The sequence below is a fragment of the Hypanus sabinus genome, chromosome 23 (assembly GCF_030144855.1).
Source record: "Hypanus sabinus isolate sHypSab1 chromosome 23, sHypSab1.hap1, whole genome shotgun sequence".
Classification (NCBI taxonomy): Eukaryota; Metazoa; Chordata; class Chondrichthyes; order Myliobatiformes; family Dasyatidae; genus Hypanus; species Hypanus sabinus.
The window spans coordinates 27,215,077-27,233,076 of record NC_082728.1 but is presented as its reverse complement, the minus strand read 5'-3'; the positions used below and the strand labels follow the sequence as shown (position 1 = coordinate 27,233,076).

At 40.1% G+C, this 18,000-nt stretch overlaps 1 protein-coding gene across 7 annotated transcripts in view; it reads left to right on the top strand.

Moving 5' to 3' along the window:
• The window catches only part of ccdc57 (coiled-coil domain containing 57), a 164,619-nt gene that overhangs the window by 14,871 nt on the left and 131,748 nt on the right, over nt 1–18,000 (top strand). For 5 of the 7 annotated variants that reach the window (XM_059948591.1, XM_059948590.1, XM_059948587.1 and 2 more), the window contains exons 2-3: nt 8,993–9,407; nt 10,702–10,810. The exons of 1 other annotated variant lie outside the window; for it this stretch is intronic. In XM_059948591.1, coding sequence (XP_059804574.1) covers nt 9,007–9,407; nt 10,702–10,810 — 510 coding nt within the window. In that variant the 5' untranslated portion in view covers nt 8,993–9,006. Of the gene's footprint in view, nt 1–8,992; nt 9,408–10,701; nt 10,811–18,000 lie in introns of those variants that run through there. One more of the 7 variants, XM_059948592.1, reaches the window with a different exon arrangement.

Below are 18,000 nucleotides of genomic sequence, written 5' to 3'. Positions count from 1 at the left end.
AGATGGTCAAGAGAATTATGAACGGAATGACCCCTGCAGAAAGTGAAGAGTGGGGGATGGTAAAGATGTGTTTGGTAGTAGAGCCCCATTGAAGATGATGGAAGTTGTTTGACTATACCTCTTCCCACCCTGTCTGCTCTTCTTGGTTCCTTTGTTTCTGCTGCATTTATTCCCAGAATAAAGCTTTCTTTTCCAAGACATCAGAGATGTCCTCCACTATTGATGCTGCCTCACCCACATCTCCTCCATTTCCTAGATTTCTGCCCTCACTCTACCTTCCGGCGACTTTAACAGGGATAGAGTTCTTCTTGTCCTCACCTACCACCCTATAAGCCTCCACATCCAACACATCATTCTCTGCAACTGCCACTATCTTCAACAGAACCCTACCATCAAACACATTTTGTGTGTGTTGCTCTGGATTTCCAGCCTCTGTATATATTTTGTGTTTATAGGGTTTGAATTATTTTCTTTTTACAGAAAATCTAAAAGTTTTTTTTTACTCTGCTTAGGTGCAGGATATATTGATCATATTATGTAAAGTCTGTTGTCCTTTGTTACCATGGTATGTTTTTTGGGTGAAATAACTTAAGCTTATAAATGCTAAGAACGAAGGAGGCTATTTATGCTTAATTAACACATATCTGGATAAACATTCAGTATCTGGTTCAGGTTGGATTTTTAAGATTAAATTATTATATTTTTTTAATGTTGGGCTTGAAAACAAAGTAAATTTGCATTAGATTTTTTTGGCTTTAAGAGCAGACTTTATCTGTTGAACCTTTCCGAATTACTTTATGGACTCACAGCTGCTACAAAGAAGATTATTGTTAGTACCCTGACTACCCAATCATCTTAAGAGCAAAAGGACATGTATTTTCAAATTTAGACATCCAAATGGTGAAGAACAGGTAATAGGTTTCATCCACAAAGTTTGGTCTCTAGGGAGAGAAGTTTAGTACGTTAACTGAAAAGTGAGTAGGTTGTGATGATTTGAACAATATATTGTGAAACATAGCCTTTGGTCTTGGTCTGGGTCAGGATATGGAGCTGGGTGCTTAGATTGTGATGCCAAAAATCATCTGTTCTCCCATATAAGAATTAATCTATTTGGTTTATATTCCCGTTTCTTTTGGATTGTGAGAGATTGTATGAATTTACTTAATTGTATTGTATAATACATGTTTACCTACTGCCTGATGTGATGCTGGTTTAGAACATTTGTTGCTAAATGCCTGTTTTCAAAAAGATTGGAAAAATAACCATAAACGACATTATATCTACCCATGAATAAATGTGTTCCTTTGGTATGATCTTGGGCTAAGTTGTATGATAAAATTAGATCTGGTAGGATTAGAACATATTTAACAGTCTAATTGTGACTTATGTCTTGTATTTTACTTTCTAGGTTGTGTCGTTCAGTTTTCCTTAGATCTTGTTGGTTGCTTCTGCCTGAATATGTTCATATCTTTGATTCTGGCTGCTTCACTCTTAGTTATTTTGCCATTAGTTTGAGACTACATATTAACATAGATTAACATATTAATTTAGATTCTTTTTATGTGTTTAATGCTATACATACTTTGGTAAATTCTAACTTTCTTTTAATTTATTTAACCTTCCATAAAACTAAAGAGAGAATTTGCATGTATAGAACATCTTTCATAAACAGGATGTCACAAAGCATTCACAAACTTCAAGTTATTTTGAAGTGCAATCTCTGTTACAATGTGGGGAATAAAGAAGTCATCTGTGCACAAACTTCCACAGAATCTTTTCATGTTAACTGAAGGATAAATAGTGATAATGATTTCTCAGAAAACATACTGGGTTTTTAAAAAGCATATCTGAATTTTTTTTTGTGTCCACATATTTTAACATCTTATGAAATTTGGAACTTCCGACTGCGAAGTGCACTTCACTCCGTTGACTGAAGTGCAAGTTTAGAATATATACTCAAGTCTTTGGAGTGGCCCTTAAGGGTCAGAAGCTTCTGACCCTGAATACCAGTGCTGCTGAAATGTAAGGCTAATTCCATTCATTCTAGTACTCATTTTAGTTTGATACCATTTGCAAACTGGCCAACTTGATTTTATAGAGTCGTACAGCACAGAAATGTGGTCTTTGGTGCAGTCTGTCTGTGCTTTTGCACATGTACACCAATCCTATTTGCTCTCATTAGGACTTATTACTCTTGGTCATCTCTTATGGCATAGAGGGGACAAGGATGTGGAAGTTTCAGAGAGGGTACGGAGGAGAATTACCGAGATATGGCCTGAACTACAGGGCATGTCTTATGAAGTTAAGATGAATGAGCTAAGGCTTTTTTCTTTGGCGTGAAGGAACATGAGAGGTGACCTGATAGAGGTGTACAAAATGATAAGGGGTATAGATAGAGTGGGTAGCCAGAGACTTTTTCCCAGGGTGGAACTGGCTAATACAAGGCGATAACATTTTAAGGTGTTTGGAGGAAAGTATAGAGGAAATGTCAGAGGCAAGTTCTTTACACAGAGTTGTGAGTGCGTGGAACTGGGGGTGGTGGTAGAGGCAGCTACATTAGGAACATTTAAGAAATTCTTAGATAGGCACACAGATGATAGAAAAATGGAAGACTATGTAAGAGTTAGAATGATCTTAGAGAAGGTTAAAAGGTTGGCACAACATCATGGGTCAAAGGGCCTATACTGTGGTGTAATGCTCTATGTTCTATTTAAGTGTATAAGTGCCTCTTAAACAGGGTTAACTTATCAAATCCACCAATGCCATGTTCCAGATATCAATCACTCTGTCTAAAGAAAAACTCAAATTCTTTTTAAAGCTCCTTCCTCTCACCTTAATTCCGTAACATCACCTTTTTTGATACACATACAGTGGGTGGAAACATTGACTATGTCTGTCATAATCTGAAGTATTTCTGTCGTTACTCCTCAGCTTCCTCCACTCCAGGGAAAACCAACCTGGTTTATTCAGTCACTTCCCATAACTAAAGTCCTCCAATTCAGGCAGTATCCTGGTGCACCTGCTCTGCACTTTCTTGAGTGCAATCATGCCCTTCCTATACTGGTGTTGAGTGTAAAACAGTATTTTCATTACTCTTAGTGTGGCTTATTCAGAGTCTTGTAAAGTTGCAACATAATACCATTCTCATGACCTCTGCCTTGACCTATGAAGGTAAGCATGCTGTATGCCTTCATCATCCTATCTATCTGTTTTGCCACTTCCAGTGTACTGTGCATTTGGATCACCAGATCTTCCTGTTCATCAACATTCCTTAGTCCCTTCCCATTTAAAGTACATTCCCTACTATTATTTCCCAAAATGCAGCACTTTGTACTTAACATGATTAAATTCCTTCTGTCAATGCTCTGCCCTCCTTTCCACCTGATCTATATTCTGCTGTGGCCATAGACAATGTATCTCACTATCCACATCAGTAATTTTCATGTCATCTGCAGATTTACTGATTGTATTTCCTACATTCACATATATCACAAACAACAAATGTCCCAGCACCAATCCCTGAGGTATATCACTTGTCATATATTTCCAATCAAAGGAAGCATCCTGCCTCCTCTGCGCTGTCTTCTTTCACCAAGGCAACTTTAGATCCAATTAATCAACCTGCTTTGGATCCAACGTTGCCAGACATTCTCCATCAGATTACAAGATGGTACCTCTAGTTGAAGTTATTTGCTTTTAGCAAGATGATCTTGAAAATTAGATTTTGGCATCCTACACTTCATAGGTCCTCGACCCGCAGACTCCACAAAGATGGGCCAGGTGAGTTCTGTTGATCAGTGAGTTTTTTTAAATTTTCACCGCTTTATGTTGAATCTTTGTAATTTTGTACTTGATGCCTTTATTTAGAGACTGTTAATTTAATATTCTTTTAAACTAAGGGATGACGGCACCAAAAGGTCTTACTGAAAAAAAAGTTTTCATTTTGCTGAAAATCTGGTATTCATTTTCATATGCTGTGCACTGGAGATGCCTGTTCAACCTGTTGTACCACATTGGACAACAATGATTCAGATGTAACACATCTAGGATAGTTTCATTATGAACTTTCATTAGCAACCTGTTTACAAAACCTTGTGGTGATTGTCATAAGGTTTCACCATATATATTTAGAAACCTTGGTCCCAGCAGCACAACTATGTATAGATCATCAGCTGTACTTTCATCATGTAAAATGCAGAAGGAAGTATATTTTAAGCAATGTCCTGAATAGACTGGTCAACCTGACAGTTGGACCCTGAAAATTCCTTCTGGAGGTTACTCAAACAAATGGTATAAACAGTGTCAATACCATCAATGATAAAAACTGAATTAAGTTCTAGTACTGACGCAAACACAATAATCAAGAATAAACCTTGCAGTTTATTCTCTCATATCCATGAAATCCCAATTATTATTTTTGCTTGGGTCTACGGTGAAGGGTAACTAAAATAGCAGTTAATCTACCAGGGGTCTTTGGGATGGAGGAGGAAAAAGTTCAAAGTTCAAGCTAAATATTATATATGTCACCATAGACAACTCTGAGATTCATTTTCTTGCAGGCATACTGAATAAATCCATAGTAGATTAATAACCATAATAGAATCAATGAAAAACAGCAACTGGGTGTTCTACCAGTATGCAAAAGATGACAAACTGTGAAATGCAAAATGAAGGAAATAATAAGTAAATAAACAATAAGTATTGCGACGTGAAATGACGAGTCATTTAAAGTGAGTCCATAGGTTGTGGGAACATTTCATTGATGGGGCAAGTGAAGTTGAATGATGTTATCCCCTTTGGTTCAAGAGCCTGATGGTTGACAGGTAATAATTGTTCCTGAACCTGGTGGTGTGAATTCTGAGGTTCCTGTTCCACCTATCTGATGGGAACAGCAAGAAGAGAGCATGACCTGGGCGGGTGGGGGTCCCTGATGATGGATGCTGCTTTCTTGCGATGGCGCTTCATGTAGATATGCTTAGCAGGTCAGGCAACATCTACGTTGAGGAACAGGCAGTTTAGGTAGATGAAGGCTTTCAACCCGAAACATCAACTATTCATTTCCAGATGTTTCTAGATCTGCTGATTCCTGCATCCGGGTTCCAGCATCTGCAGTCTCTTATGTCACCAGATCAACAGAATTGACTCTTAAATGTCTTAACAAATACGCCTCATTCAAAAAGGCATTTATTTATTAGATTCCTTCTCCAGTCCTTTACCTTTCCCACCCATCTGTCTTCATCTTCAAGCTTATCCTTCTTCCCCTCCCCATCCCACCTTCTTGTTCTAGCATCTTCCCCCTTTCTTTCCAGTCCTGATGAAGGATATATATCAGCAGTTTTTGAGATACTAAAACACCTCCTCTGGCACCAATTATTCTATGGTCAGTCATTTAGATCACATTCTTCCTCTTTCTAATGTTTGGTCTGAATAACAACTGAACCTTTTAACCATGTCTGCATGGTTTTATGCATTGAGTTGTTATCACATGATTTGCTTTAATGAGCTAGCGTATCTCATAAAGTGGCCACTGGATGTAAGTGTAGTGAGTTGGAAGTGAGTGTGGAATGACATTCCATTCTACTGTATAGCAGTAAATTACTTAGGAATCAGTTTATTAGCAGAGTGAATAGAAACAGCAATCTCTCATAATATAAACTCCTGCAGAAAAAAATTGCAGTAAGTGGATTAATTACATTCATAAAATATTTATTGCTTATTTTAAAATCTAGTTCATTGTATTAGATTGACAATGAAGTTATATAATCTTTCATTAACTGAGGTCTTGTTATTCCCTGTTTACTGTGAGACCAAATTCAGAATGTTTTGTGGGGAGAAAATACGTGTGTCTAAGCATTCATTTGAAGTGGTATTCTGTGTTTTTTTTGGTCAAAGAGAAATTCTTCTTTGTATGCACAAATTTTAACAGAACAATTATGAAATTATAGCAACTTTGTTACCAGACTATGTAAATTACATAATGTAGAGATTAAAGAGGGTTTTGTCTTTACATCATTTATAATAAAGGAAAGTCTTAAGGTTAGATGCTAACCAGAAAATATAAAAAGCTGATCTTTTTCCCTCTAATGATAAACCCACGCACTCTTAAAAATAGACATCTTATTCAACAGTTTGGAGTCAAAGGCATCCTCTACCACATTGCCTATATTACTATAATCTTTTGTTGAAGCATTTGACTGTGAGGGTCATCAAAGCTGTGAGTTCATCAACTCGTATATTTTTAGCTGCATTAACAATCATACATTGGCAACTTGACTGCTTGCATCTCCACTCTCTGAGTTCCTCTCTCTAACTAAGGAGATAAAATCAGACATTATCTGATCTCTGTGGCTGTTTCTCATAGGCTATATATACAGGGACCATAAAACGCCCTCAAGAAAATGTTTGGCATAATCCTTCAACATCTTGTGTAGGCGAATGGTTCCATAGAATTACGTATTTAGAATAGCAGCATATCTGAACTGACAAGATCATTCGTGTGACAAACAGATCACATGAATGGTCATAAATTTTTGAGTGGAAAAGGCCAGAACTCAAAATACACGTATTTTATCACAATATATTAAGGGCTGAATCACTAGCTACGTAAACACCCCAGCACCGATTGACAGAACAAATATGCTTTATAACCATTCATGATGTGCTAAATGGCAAAATAGCCTGCCACAAGCTTTCCATGATTTCTGTCACAATGATGCAAAATATTTTAGCTGAAGACGCAATGTGCCTGGTTTGATGTAGACCAGTTATCTTAGCTTTATGTAGCTGGGTCAATGCAAAATAGAATGTCTCATGGTCATGTCACTTTCCATACAATATCTCTTGTCATCTGCTGTGAGACAGCAGCCTGCTCTCTAGACAGACATTGGTGCTTATTCATGCATGTGTCATTGTAATTTCAGAACTGATTACTGCATGTACACCTGACTTATCCCTGCAAGTGGCCTAAGTACTACACCTGTCTATTCACCTCCTCCTCCTCTCTAATCGGGGCCTAAAAAGACCTTCCATTTCAGACAACACTTCACCTGCCAATCAGCTGGGGTCATTTTTTGTGTCTGGTGCTCTCATGTGGCCTCCTCTACATTGATGAAACTTGTCATAAATGGGGAACCGCTTCATCGAGCACCTCTGCTCCATCTGCCAAAAGCTGAACTTCCCGGTAGCCAAACATTTAAATTCCAATTCCCATTCTCATTCTGACATGTTGTTCCATGGCCTCCTCTTGTGCCAAGATGAGGCCACCCTCAGAGTGGAGGAGCAACACCTTAAATTCCATGTAGGTAGCCTCTGATGGTATAAATATCAAATTCTCCTTCCGGTATTTTTCCCTCCCCTTCCCCTCATCTTCTATTCTTCACTCTGGCCTTTTACCTCTTCTCATTTGTCTATCACTCCTATCCAATTCCTTCTTCTCCTGCTCCTCACCTTTCCCACCCACTTGACTTCACCTATCACTGTCTAGCTAGCCTCCTTCCCCTCCCCCCCCCACCTTTTTATTCTGGTGTCTTCTCTCTTCCATTTCAGTCCCAAAGAAAGGTCTTGGCCTGGAACATCAACTGTTTATTCATTTCCAGAGATGCTGCCTGACCTGCTGAGTTCTTCTAGCATTTTGTGTGTGTTGCTCTGGACTTCAAGCATCTGCAGACTTCCTTGTATTTATGTATTGCTTGTAGGTGTTATAATTGAGTGACCTGAGGTTCTGATTTTAGTACTGGCTGCCACTCCTCATTTATCCTAACACTGGGACTGCAAATTACGTTCTTTTAAATATGTTCAGCTCAAGATTGAGGAGAGAAGTACATAATCCCATGCATATACTGTAATTTGAGTTTACACATCTTGGCGAGCAATTTCTCTTTTCTACACCACAAGCCATTGTGCCCAGTGGAGTTTTGCATAAATTGGCATTTCAGACAACAATTAATTAATCCCATTTATTGTTTATTTGTTCCGAAATTCTGGAAATACATTTAAACAGATCAGTCAATGCCTGAAGTGGGATAGAGTACCATTTTTGTCAGAGAAACTTGTTGTTTGAAACCTATCCATTGTATACAGTGGAAACCATAATAAATATTGTTCAGTCAACACACACAAAATGCTGGCGGAACTCAGCAGGTCAGGCGGCGTCTATGAAAATGAATAAACAGTTGACGTTTTGAGCCAAGACCTTCATCAGGGCTGAAAAGGAAGGGTAGGAGGATGGCTTGAAGGTGTGGGAAAGGTAAAGGGCTGGAGAAGACTATATCTGATTGCAGAAAGGAGTGGACCATGGGAGAAAGAGGAGAAGGAGGGCCACCAGGGGGAGGTGACAGGGAGGTGAAGAGAAGAGGTAGACCAGAATGGGGAAAGGGGAGGGGGTGAAGAAAAAATAAGAGAAAAAAATATCGTGTTCATGCCTTCAGAAATGTGAGCTGTTGCTCATCCACCCTGAGAGTGGCCTCATCATGATTGAAGAGGACTGACATGTCGGAATGGGAATGGTGATACGATTTTAAATGGTTGCCCACTAGAAAATTTTGCTTTTGGTGGATGGAGCAGAGGTGCTCAACAAAGCAATCCCCTAATTTATGCCTGGTCTCACCAATGTAGAGGAGGCCACATTGGGAGCACTGGATACAATAGACCACCCCAACAGATCTGCAAGTGAAATGTTGCCTCACCTGGAAGGACTGCATGGGGCCTTGAATGTTGGTTCAGATGTAACATTTTTCCTGCTTGCAGGGAAATGTGATAGGAGGAGGTTAGTGGGGAGGAACGAATGAACAGTGCAATCCCTGCAGAAAGAGTTGGGGTGGAGGGGGGCAGTAAAGGTGTGTTTGGTGGTAGGATCCCATTGAAGATGGCAGAAGTTGTGGGGAGTTGTGTGTTTGATGTGGAGGCTCATGGGGTGGTAGGTGTGGACAACAGAATCTCTAATTCAGTTAATATTAAAGTGCATACGAGTAACCTATTGTGTTAAATTTACAAGGTGCAACTACTAAAATGCTTCAGGAGAATGATAATTTTGATGAACTTCTTGCTCGGAAGGAACAAGAATGGAAGAGCTTACAAACACAACGTATCCAATCATTGGTTACTACACTTCAAGACACACAAGTAAAACTCAAAGAAGAACAAGAAAAATTTAACATACTGAAAGAAGATTTTATGTTCAACCTAAGAGTACTTGAGGAGCGGGACCGAGATCTGGAACGTTATGATGCCATGTTTGCTCAGTTAAAAGTAACTGAAAGTTGCAAACAAGCAGAGATCAGTGAGCTACAAATTGAAATTGACAAGTTGCAAAATATTGTTGCAAAAGAGATGAAAACACGGGAAGAACTACAGTTCCAGTACCAGCAGCAATTAAAGGCTCATCAACTGGAAATAGAGAAAATTCGCAGGTATGGTCAGTGGAATGAAAGCTGTAAGTTGTAAGGTTTGTTTACTGATGATGCAGGAGAAGTATTAGTTTAACAGATTTCATACAGAATGGAAATTACTATTTGTGTTATTTGGGGATTGCTACTAAATAAATGTATCTAAAGCACCTGTTAGCAAAATTGAAATTAAAATGTTATGGTTCACCAAATGCTCCTGTTTGAAATGATTAATCTACTATATTACTTAAATGTTCACCCTACCCTTCTACTTGAAATTGTAGTGCCTCAGACTTCTCTTTACTTCATTAGTGTTGTCAACTTGGATGATAAATGCCAAGGAACAATTATAACACAAAATATGAACAGGTGTCAACAGTACGTTTTGCTTGTAACAGATAGGTTGGATCCACAACATGATATTAATAATTGTGTAGACCTCTTTACGACTTAATAGAAGCTGAGGACAGACATTTAAAATCACTAATGTAATCTTAAGAAGTGGGAATGGAAATCTGTTATGGAATTACAGAAAGCAACAATAATGTCTAGCAACACACACAAAATGCTGGCAGAACGCAGCAGGCCGGGCAGCATCTATAGGAAGAAGCACTATCGATGTTTCTGGCCGAGACCCTTCTAATTGTGTTTCTTTGTGTAATGTGCAAAGCAACATCTTGGAAGCTTTTCTTAGCTGACTCTTTAACTAACACTATGCTTAAATGAATAGTGGTGTTTAAGGAAAATACTGCTTTCAACTGCTAATACAGCTTTTTTTTCTCATCAATTTTCTTCACTACATTAGTGAAAATATTGATTACTTTTTAAGATTAGGTTGTGTGGATATTTATTGCTCTCCAGAATGCACAAGTGACCTTGTCTGCCTTTTGAGTGTCTACAGAACACAATATGAGCACTTTGTGTAAAGTGAATTATCTAAATGGGTTTCTTCCCCCTCCCCCCATAATTTTGGGACAATGTCTCAGCTAAAATTAGTCAGCTTAAATTGTGGATTGAATTTAGGGCCTTAATCATATTTGACCTACTAACTGCTCAGCAGGTCAAATATGACTTGTCCAGTAAACATTTTAATTATTTGTCTCTGGATGGCAATATATATTTCTGATCCAAGTTTTGATTTTAAAAATGCAGTCATAGTTCACACATTGAACAGGGTGACATTTTTAACCTGCACAACTACAAAATCTGTGTTTGACATTAGCTTTCAGAATTTGTTTAACATGATTAGGCTGTGTACTTTAAAAAAAACAACATAATTTGTCAGTCTTAACTGGTGTTTTCTCTATTTCCAATGGAGTTCAAAAGACTCTAAAATTAATGGTCAGCAGGAAGAGTATGCAAAACTAAAACAGGAGCTTGAGCGCAAAGTACAAGAAGTGGAGGGACAGCTTGCTTTGCAAAAACAGGTATGGCAAGCAGCATTTACAATTAAACCTTTTTAAGGCTTAAAACATTAATTATTGCATGTATTGTTATATTGATGTATGGGTTAATAGGTTAATTGGCCACTATAAATTGTCTGAAGTATGTGGGTGAGTGGTAAAATCAGTGGTCAGTTAATGGAAATGTAGGGACTTTATAGGGAAAATTAATGGAGAATAGGACTGCTCTATGAGTCAGCATCAGTGAACAAAAAACGGCCTGCTTTTTACATTGTGTGGAAATGTGATTACCAGCAAGATGTGATATCTGTCACTTTGGTGTGGGTTCAGGGGCTTGCTAAATCTTGGTGGCCAATGTTGATATTCACTTCTTGTTTAATATTTTTTTGGCAGTCCTGGTGGTTTTTGCAGCCAGTCCTTTCTTAATAACTGCTTTGATCATACCTACAGCTACCACCTTGGAAAATTCTTCCCTTTACTGTGGCAGCTGTTGTAATTGATCTCCTGCAATTATTCATTCATTCAGAGGGTCAGTTGAAGGTACTCCTCTTCATACTTCAAAATCTGTGTTCTATTTTCCACTCAAGATTTGAGTGCAAAATTCTACTCTGGCACCCAGGTTCTAAACACTCAATTTATGGATATCTGTATATATGAATAAGCTTTCACAATATTATTAAATTCAAATGTCCAACATTAAGTACTTACCTTCATTTTCATGAATGCCAGAACTACTTCTCTCTCTCTCCACCTTTAGTAATTGCTTTTTTAGCAATCTTAAATGGCTTTGATGCCATTCACTACAATTCTGTGGAAGTAGCAAGGTCATCATTACAATACTTTGGAGGTATAGTTACCATATCACGTGGTTTTGTGTAATTTCAAACTTATGGTCCTCTGGGAAAGGAACCTCTTTGTAACTAGTGACAGCCTGTAATGTATTGTCAGAGCTGCTGTTCCTCTGATGAGGTTAAATTGAAATTCATGTGCTGCTTTGGAAAAATACTTAAAAGTAACAATGGTGATATTCAGAACCAAAATTTAAGTTCTCCCTTGTGTCCTGGTTGATGCTTACTATTTAATCAACTTTACTAAAACGTATTGCTAATTAGTATTGCATTGCTGCTTATGATGTCTTGTCATTGACTACCACAATTTACTATTGTAAACAATTCAAAAAATGCTTTTTTTGGCTGCAAAGTACTTTGGAAACCCAAAAGTTGTAGAAATCACTGCACCTTTCTTTTTACTGTTATTGATTGGCTGGGACTGTGCAGATAGGTAGTGGGTTTTTTTTTTACCAGGTAAGAGAGTATTTATGAGTGATCTGGGTGCTATCTCAGGAATCTGGGATGAAGAGTCATTTTTTATCAATTATATGCAGACTTATCTAATCTGAAATTAAGAATATAGAAGTTAGTAGAAATTTAGAATGCTTTTGTGAATGTCAATAAATACATGGTCATTTGTTGATTTTAAATATGAAATTAATAGGTTTTAATGAACGTACTTGGAAACAGAGGAATTAAGAGGAGGAATAGGCTATTTGGCCTGTCTATCTTGCTCCAGCATTGTGACTCACCTGTTTGGCATTTCTGCCTGCTTCTGGTAACCATTTACCATGTACTTATTAAGAGGTATCCATTAAAGAAATTCAAATTCTCTGCATCCACTGCCCTTTTAAGGGAGAGTTCTAAAATCATCTCCAATTTAAGTGAGTGGTCTCATATTTTTAAAGAGTAGCCATGGTTTAAGATTCTCTCATAAGAGTAAATACCTTATCCACATCTATCTTGTCAAGATCCCACAGGAGACACGAGATGACTGAATCTGGACCAACGGTCTGCTGCAGGAACTCTACGGGTTCACCAGTATCTGTGTGGGGAAGGGAAGAAGGAACTGTCAATATTTTGGGCAGAAATCCTGAGTACTGATGCTGTTGCTGTCAGGAATAACCTGTAGTATGTCAGGAACCCATATCAATAAGGCATTAATGTGAGAAGAACCTGTGCACTTGCCTTTCACATCAGTGAGCTGGATTTGTTTATTAATCTTCAGCAGTAGCTTGAACTACCTGGTTTGGATAGTTAATTTATGAGATGAAGATTAGCATATTGGTGGAGAATCTGTTTTGAAAGATACAGATGCCAAACAATAGAGGTTATTATCTAACTGAGTATTTCTAGCAACTGGAAAAAATGTAAGATAAATGGGAAGACATTCCATCTGGACTATGGACACTTGAGAAATCTTAAGTATGAGCAGCATAATGTTCCATATCTTGAATTGGATTGACTTTATTACTTACATCCTTCATGTACATGAGGAGTAAAGATCTTTACATAGAAACAGAAATATAGAAAACCTACAGCACCATACAGGCCCTTCGGCCCACAAAGCTGTGCCGAGCATGTCCTTACCTTACAAAGTACCTAGGGTTACCCATAGTCCTCTATATTTCTCAGTTCCATGTACCTATCTAGAAGTCTCTTAAATGACCCTATCATTTCCACCTCCACCACCATTGCTAGCAGCCCATTCCACACTCTCACCACTCTCTGCTTAAAAAAATACTTACCCCTGACATCTCCTCTTTACCTGCTTCCAAGCACCTTAAAACTGTGCCCTCTTGTGCTAGCCATTTCAACCCTGGGACAGAGGTGAGGGAGCACGCTCTTAACACTGGCCAACGATCTAACAGAAAGCCCAGGATCTAGTTACACAAGGCAGGGTTAAGTCTGAGGTCTCTGAGCTTCTTGTCAAGCCTGGAGGGGATTAGTTTGTTGAATGCTGAACTGTAATCCAAGAACAGCATTCTCACATAAGCATCCCTCTTCTCCAAATGTGTAGGGACTGTGTGTAGAGCTGAGGCTAATGCGTCACCTGTTGATCGGTTGTGTCAGGCGAATTGTAGGGGGTCCAGTGTGGAAGGCAGCAAGCTGCAGATGTAGCCCTTGACCAGCCTGTCAAAGCACTTGCTTATTATTGAGGTGAGTGTGGCAGAATGCCAGTCATTCAGACATGTTAGCTTGGTAGTTTTAGGTACAGGGACACTGGTGGATGTTTTGAAGCAGGAGGGCACTCTACACTGGGAGAGGGAGAGTTTAAAAATGTCTGTAAACACACCACCCAGTTGTGCCACACACATCCTTAGTATTTGCCCTGGGATGCCATCCGGTCCCACAGCCTTGCAACTGTCCATCCTTTGAAAACACCTACGTACTTCAGCCTTAGAGATGACCAACCTGCCAGTCGCATCATTTGCAGGTCTCCTCAGGAGCTCAGTATTGGCGAAATCGAATTGAGCATAAAAGAAGATTCTGCTCATCTGGGAGAGAGGCATCGATGTTGGAAACTCCACTGCATTTAGCTTTGACTTTGCCATAAACTGCGTGTGTTGTTGATGGAAAGTTAAGTCTGAACCTTGTCTCTGTATTGTTCTTTTATTGCCTTGATGAACTTGCGCAGATTGGAGCTACATTTCTTGAGCTCTTATTGATTACCGGTAATGTAAGCTCTATCTTGCACGGTAAGTGCTGCTCTTATGGAACTGTTGATCCAGGGTTTCTGATTCGGGAAGACCTTGACTGATTTCTGGGGGACAACATCCTCAATGCACTTCTGGATAAAACTCATGACCCCATCCATGAACTCAGAGACATCCTCATTATGGAAGACATTGCAGTTGACATCATCAAAGCAGTCCTGCAGCATGGAGGCCAATTGGTCAGACCAACAGTAGACAGTTTTAACTATGGCTGCCTCTTGTTTCAGCTTCTGCCTGTACTTTGGCACCAGAAAAATGGAGGAGTGATCTGATTTTCCAAATGGAGAATGAAGGAGCGTTTTGTAAGTGTTGTGGAAGGTAGAGTAGCAGTGGATAAGTATGCTATCTCCCAAGTGCTCACCTGGATGTGTTGGCAAAACTTCAAAGAGACTTCCGGCAATGCCCTATTAATGTCACCGGCGACGATGAAGGCAGCCTCCAAGTGTGCAATCTCCAGGGTGCTGATGGTCTCATACAGTTCCTTAAGATCCAGGTTGGTATCAGCCTGTGGCCTGTGATAATAACAGCTGTGAACTCTCTAGACAGCAGAAAGGTCTACACAGGTACTCCAGATCCAAGGATCAACAGGATTTGAGTGCATGCATGTTCCGGGGGTTGTACCAGGCATTATTGACCATGAAGCATACCCCACCTCCTTTACTCTTCCCGGTTTTCATACCTGTCCACCTGGAACAGGGAGAATCCAGAGGGCTCAATGGCATGATCCGGCATCTCCTCTATCAGCCAGGTCTCCACAAAGCACAGAATGTTACATTCCTTTGTTTCCAGCTGATAGGAGATTATGGCTTTCAGTTCACACAGCTTATTGTCCGGCTGAATGTTAGTCAGGGGTATGCTAGGCAGTGGCGGCCAACTGGCACGCTGTCTCAACCTCACCAGGATGCTGGCCCTTCTCCCTTGCCTCCGACTCCACTTCCGAGGTGGCAGCAGTTTAGGAGGTGAATCTCCCATTGATTGTGCAAGCAGGGATCCCAGTGTAGAAAAGATAGCACGTAGTGGGTGAATACTGTGTTCAGGAGAGTCAGTCTATCGTATCTGATGTGACTATCAGCTACTTGAACAAGAAATGCCAAGGAAATCACAATAATCAAAAGTATTCTGTAGATTTGGAATGGAGCTCGCAACACGACTGACATACACAGCACCATCTTGATTATGATATTTCAGTAAATCAGATCACTTGGCTATCCTTTGCCATATAATTGAAGTGTGCTTGAAGCAGGTGGGTACCTCAGACTGCCAAAATGAGAGGATAAATTTCTCAGTGAACATTCCAGCCAGTTGATCAGCACAGGTTTTTAGTACTTGGCTAGGTATCCCAGTGGAACCAGGTGCACTTCGTGGATTCATCTTCCTGACGGCTGCCTACACGTTGGCCTCAGCCTGAAATCACACAATCATCATGGGCTGTAGGAGTTCATGATGGTTCCTCCAAGTTTTGACAATCAAAGCAAGCATAGAAGGCATTAAGCTCTTTTGGAAGCAAAGCCCTGTTATCTCCTGTGTTGTTTGATTTGACTCTATAAGAGGTAGTAGTATTCAAGCCCTGGCACAACTGTTGAGCATCCTTCATTGATTCAGGTTTAGTCCAGAATTGCTACTCTGCCCGTGGGATGGCTTTCCGGAGATCATACCTGAACCTCTTGTAAATTTCATGGTCACCAGACTTGAATGCCTCTGATTTGGCCCTCAGCAGATTGCAGATCTCATGGTTCATCCAGGGTCTGGTTGGGGAAGATTGAATGATTTTATGAGGACACACTCATCTGCAACGGTTTTTATAAAGTCTGTGACAGCCATGGTGTATTCATTCAGATCCACAGATGAGTCCTTGTACACAACCTAGTCCACCGATCCAAAGCAATCCCATAACCACACCTCTTCCTCCCATAACTGCCTGTTTGTTGTGCTAATCTCTTGAGTTTTGCTCTTTAATCTCTGCTTGTTTGTAGGGAGGAGAGGAACAGCTAAGTGAGCCAAGTGGTAACCTGCTTCAATGAACTGTTGTCCAGTACCACTTATATTCACAGTGATGAAATGTTTAGAGAGATTGATGGTAAAATATATCAACTCCTGCCTGAGAAGTCACTTGGATCAGCTCCATTTTCCCTACTGGATCAAAAGTTCAACAACAGATGCTATCTCATTGGCTCTTCACTCAACCTTGGAACATCTCATCATCATGGCTTGGCTTCGCGATTGAAGATTTAGGAAGGTGGCTGCCCACGTCTGCTGCAGGCTCACTGGTGACTGATGAGGCAAATATGGGACAGGCAGACCCAGCCACAGTGGTTGCAAGGGAAAGACGTGGGCGTGCACACGCACAATGAAAGATGTGGACCTGCACAATGGTTTTTTTTTACTGGAGTGCAGAGTGCGTGGTAGTGGCCCCACCTTTTACACCCAGAGTTCATCTGCCATAGCCTAGCAAGCTGGGATGGTGACAGCGAGGTCCTCAAGTCATAGGAGTTCTCTCCTAGTCCTTCTCCTAGGTGAATAGCCTGACAAGGCTGATGAGCCCCACCTGCCCAGGTTTGGAGTCAGAGGGTGACTGCCAACCAAGGCTGACAAGCCTAGACAACCCATCCAGTTATACCGCTGGACACTCGGTCGTGCCATGACATAGCAAGCTCGAGTCAGTCTTCTCACTCGCAGACCCCATTCAGTTTAGATTGGGAACAACATCTCCTCCATGATCTGCATCAGCACAAATGCACCACAAGGCTCTGCTTGCTTTACACTTGTTACTGTTTGGCTAAGCACACCTCCAATCCCATTGCTATATTCATATTCATTCTCTTGGGATCCATTACCAACCTGATTTTCCCAATCTACCTGCATGTTAAAATCTCCCATGACTATCATTGCCCTTTTGACATGCCTTTTCTATTTCCTGTTGTAATCTGTAGTCCACATCCAGCCACTGTTTGGAGGCCTGTATATAACTACAGGGTCCTTCTACCCTTGCAGTTTCTTAACTCAACCTCTAAGGGTTGAACATCTTCCAATCCTATGTCATATCTTTCTAATGATTCGATGCCATTCTTTATCAGCAGAGCCATGCTACCCCCTCTGTCTACCTTCCTATCCCTCTGATATAATGAACGTAACCTTGGACATCCAACTCCCAATTACTACCATCCTTCAGCCACGAGTCAGTAATGGCCCCAACCTCATACCCAACAATCTGCAGAAGTGCAACAAGATCATCCACTGTATTTCTTATACTCAATGCATTGAGATATAAAACTGAGTATTTGCTACCCTTTTTGATTCTGTATCCCTAATGCACTGATACCCTGCTGGCTGCAATTTTGTCCTATCATCTGCCTGCCCGTCCTGACCATGTGACTGCACGCTATCTTTGCTTTTATACCATCCATCTCATCTTGAGTCCCTTCATTCTGGTTCCTATCCCCCTGCAGCTCAAACAACTCCCCAAAGGCTCTAACAAATCTGCCCATGAGAATATTGGTCCCCCTGGGGTTCAGGTGCAATCAGTCTCTTTTGTACAGGTCATACCTCACCCAGAAGAGATCCCAATGATATTATTATTTTAAAATGCTAATTGCTGTGTGTTTGCAAATAGCATAACAGTGCAAAATTTTCATGAGAAAGTTTTTGTTTCATTAAATCTTAAATCCTG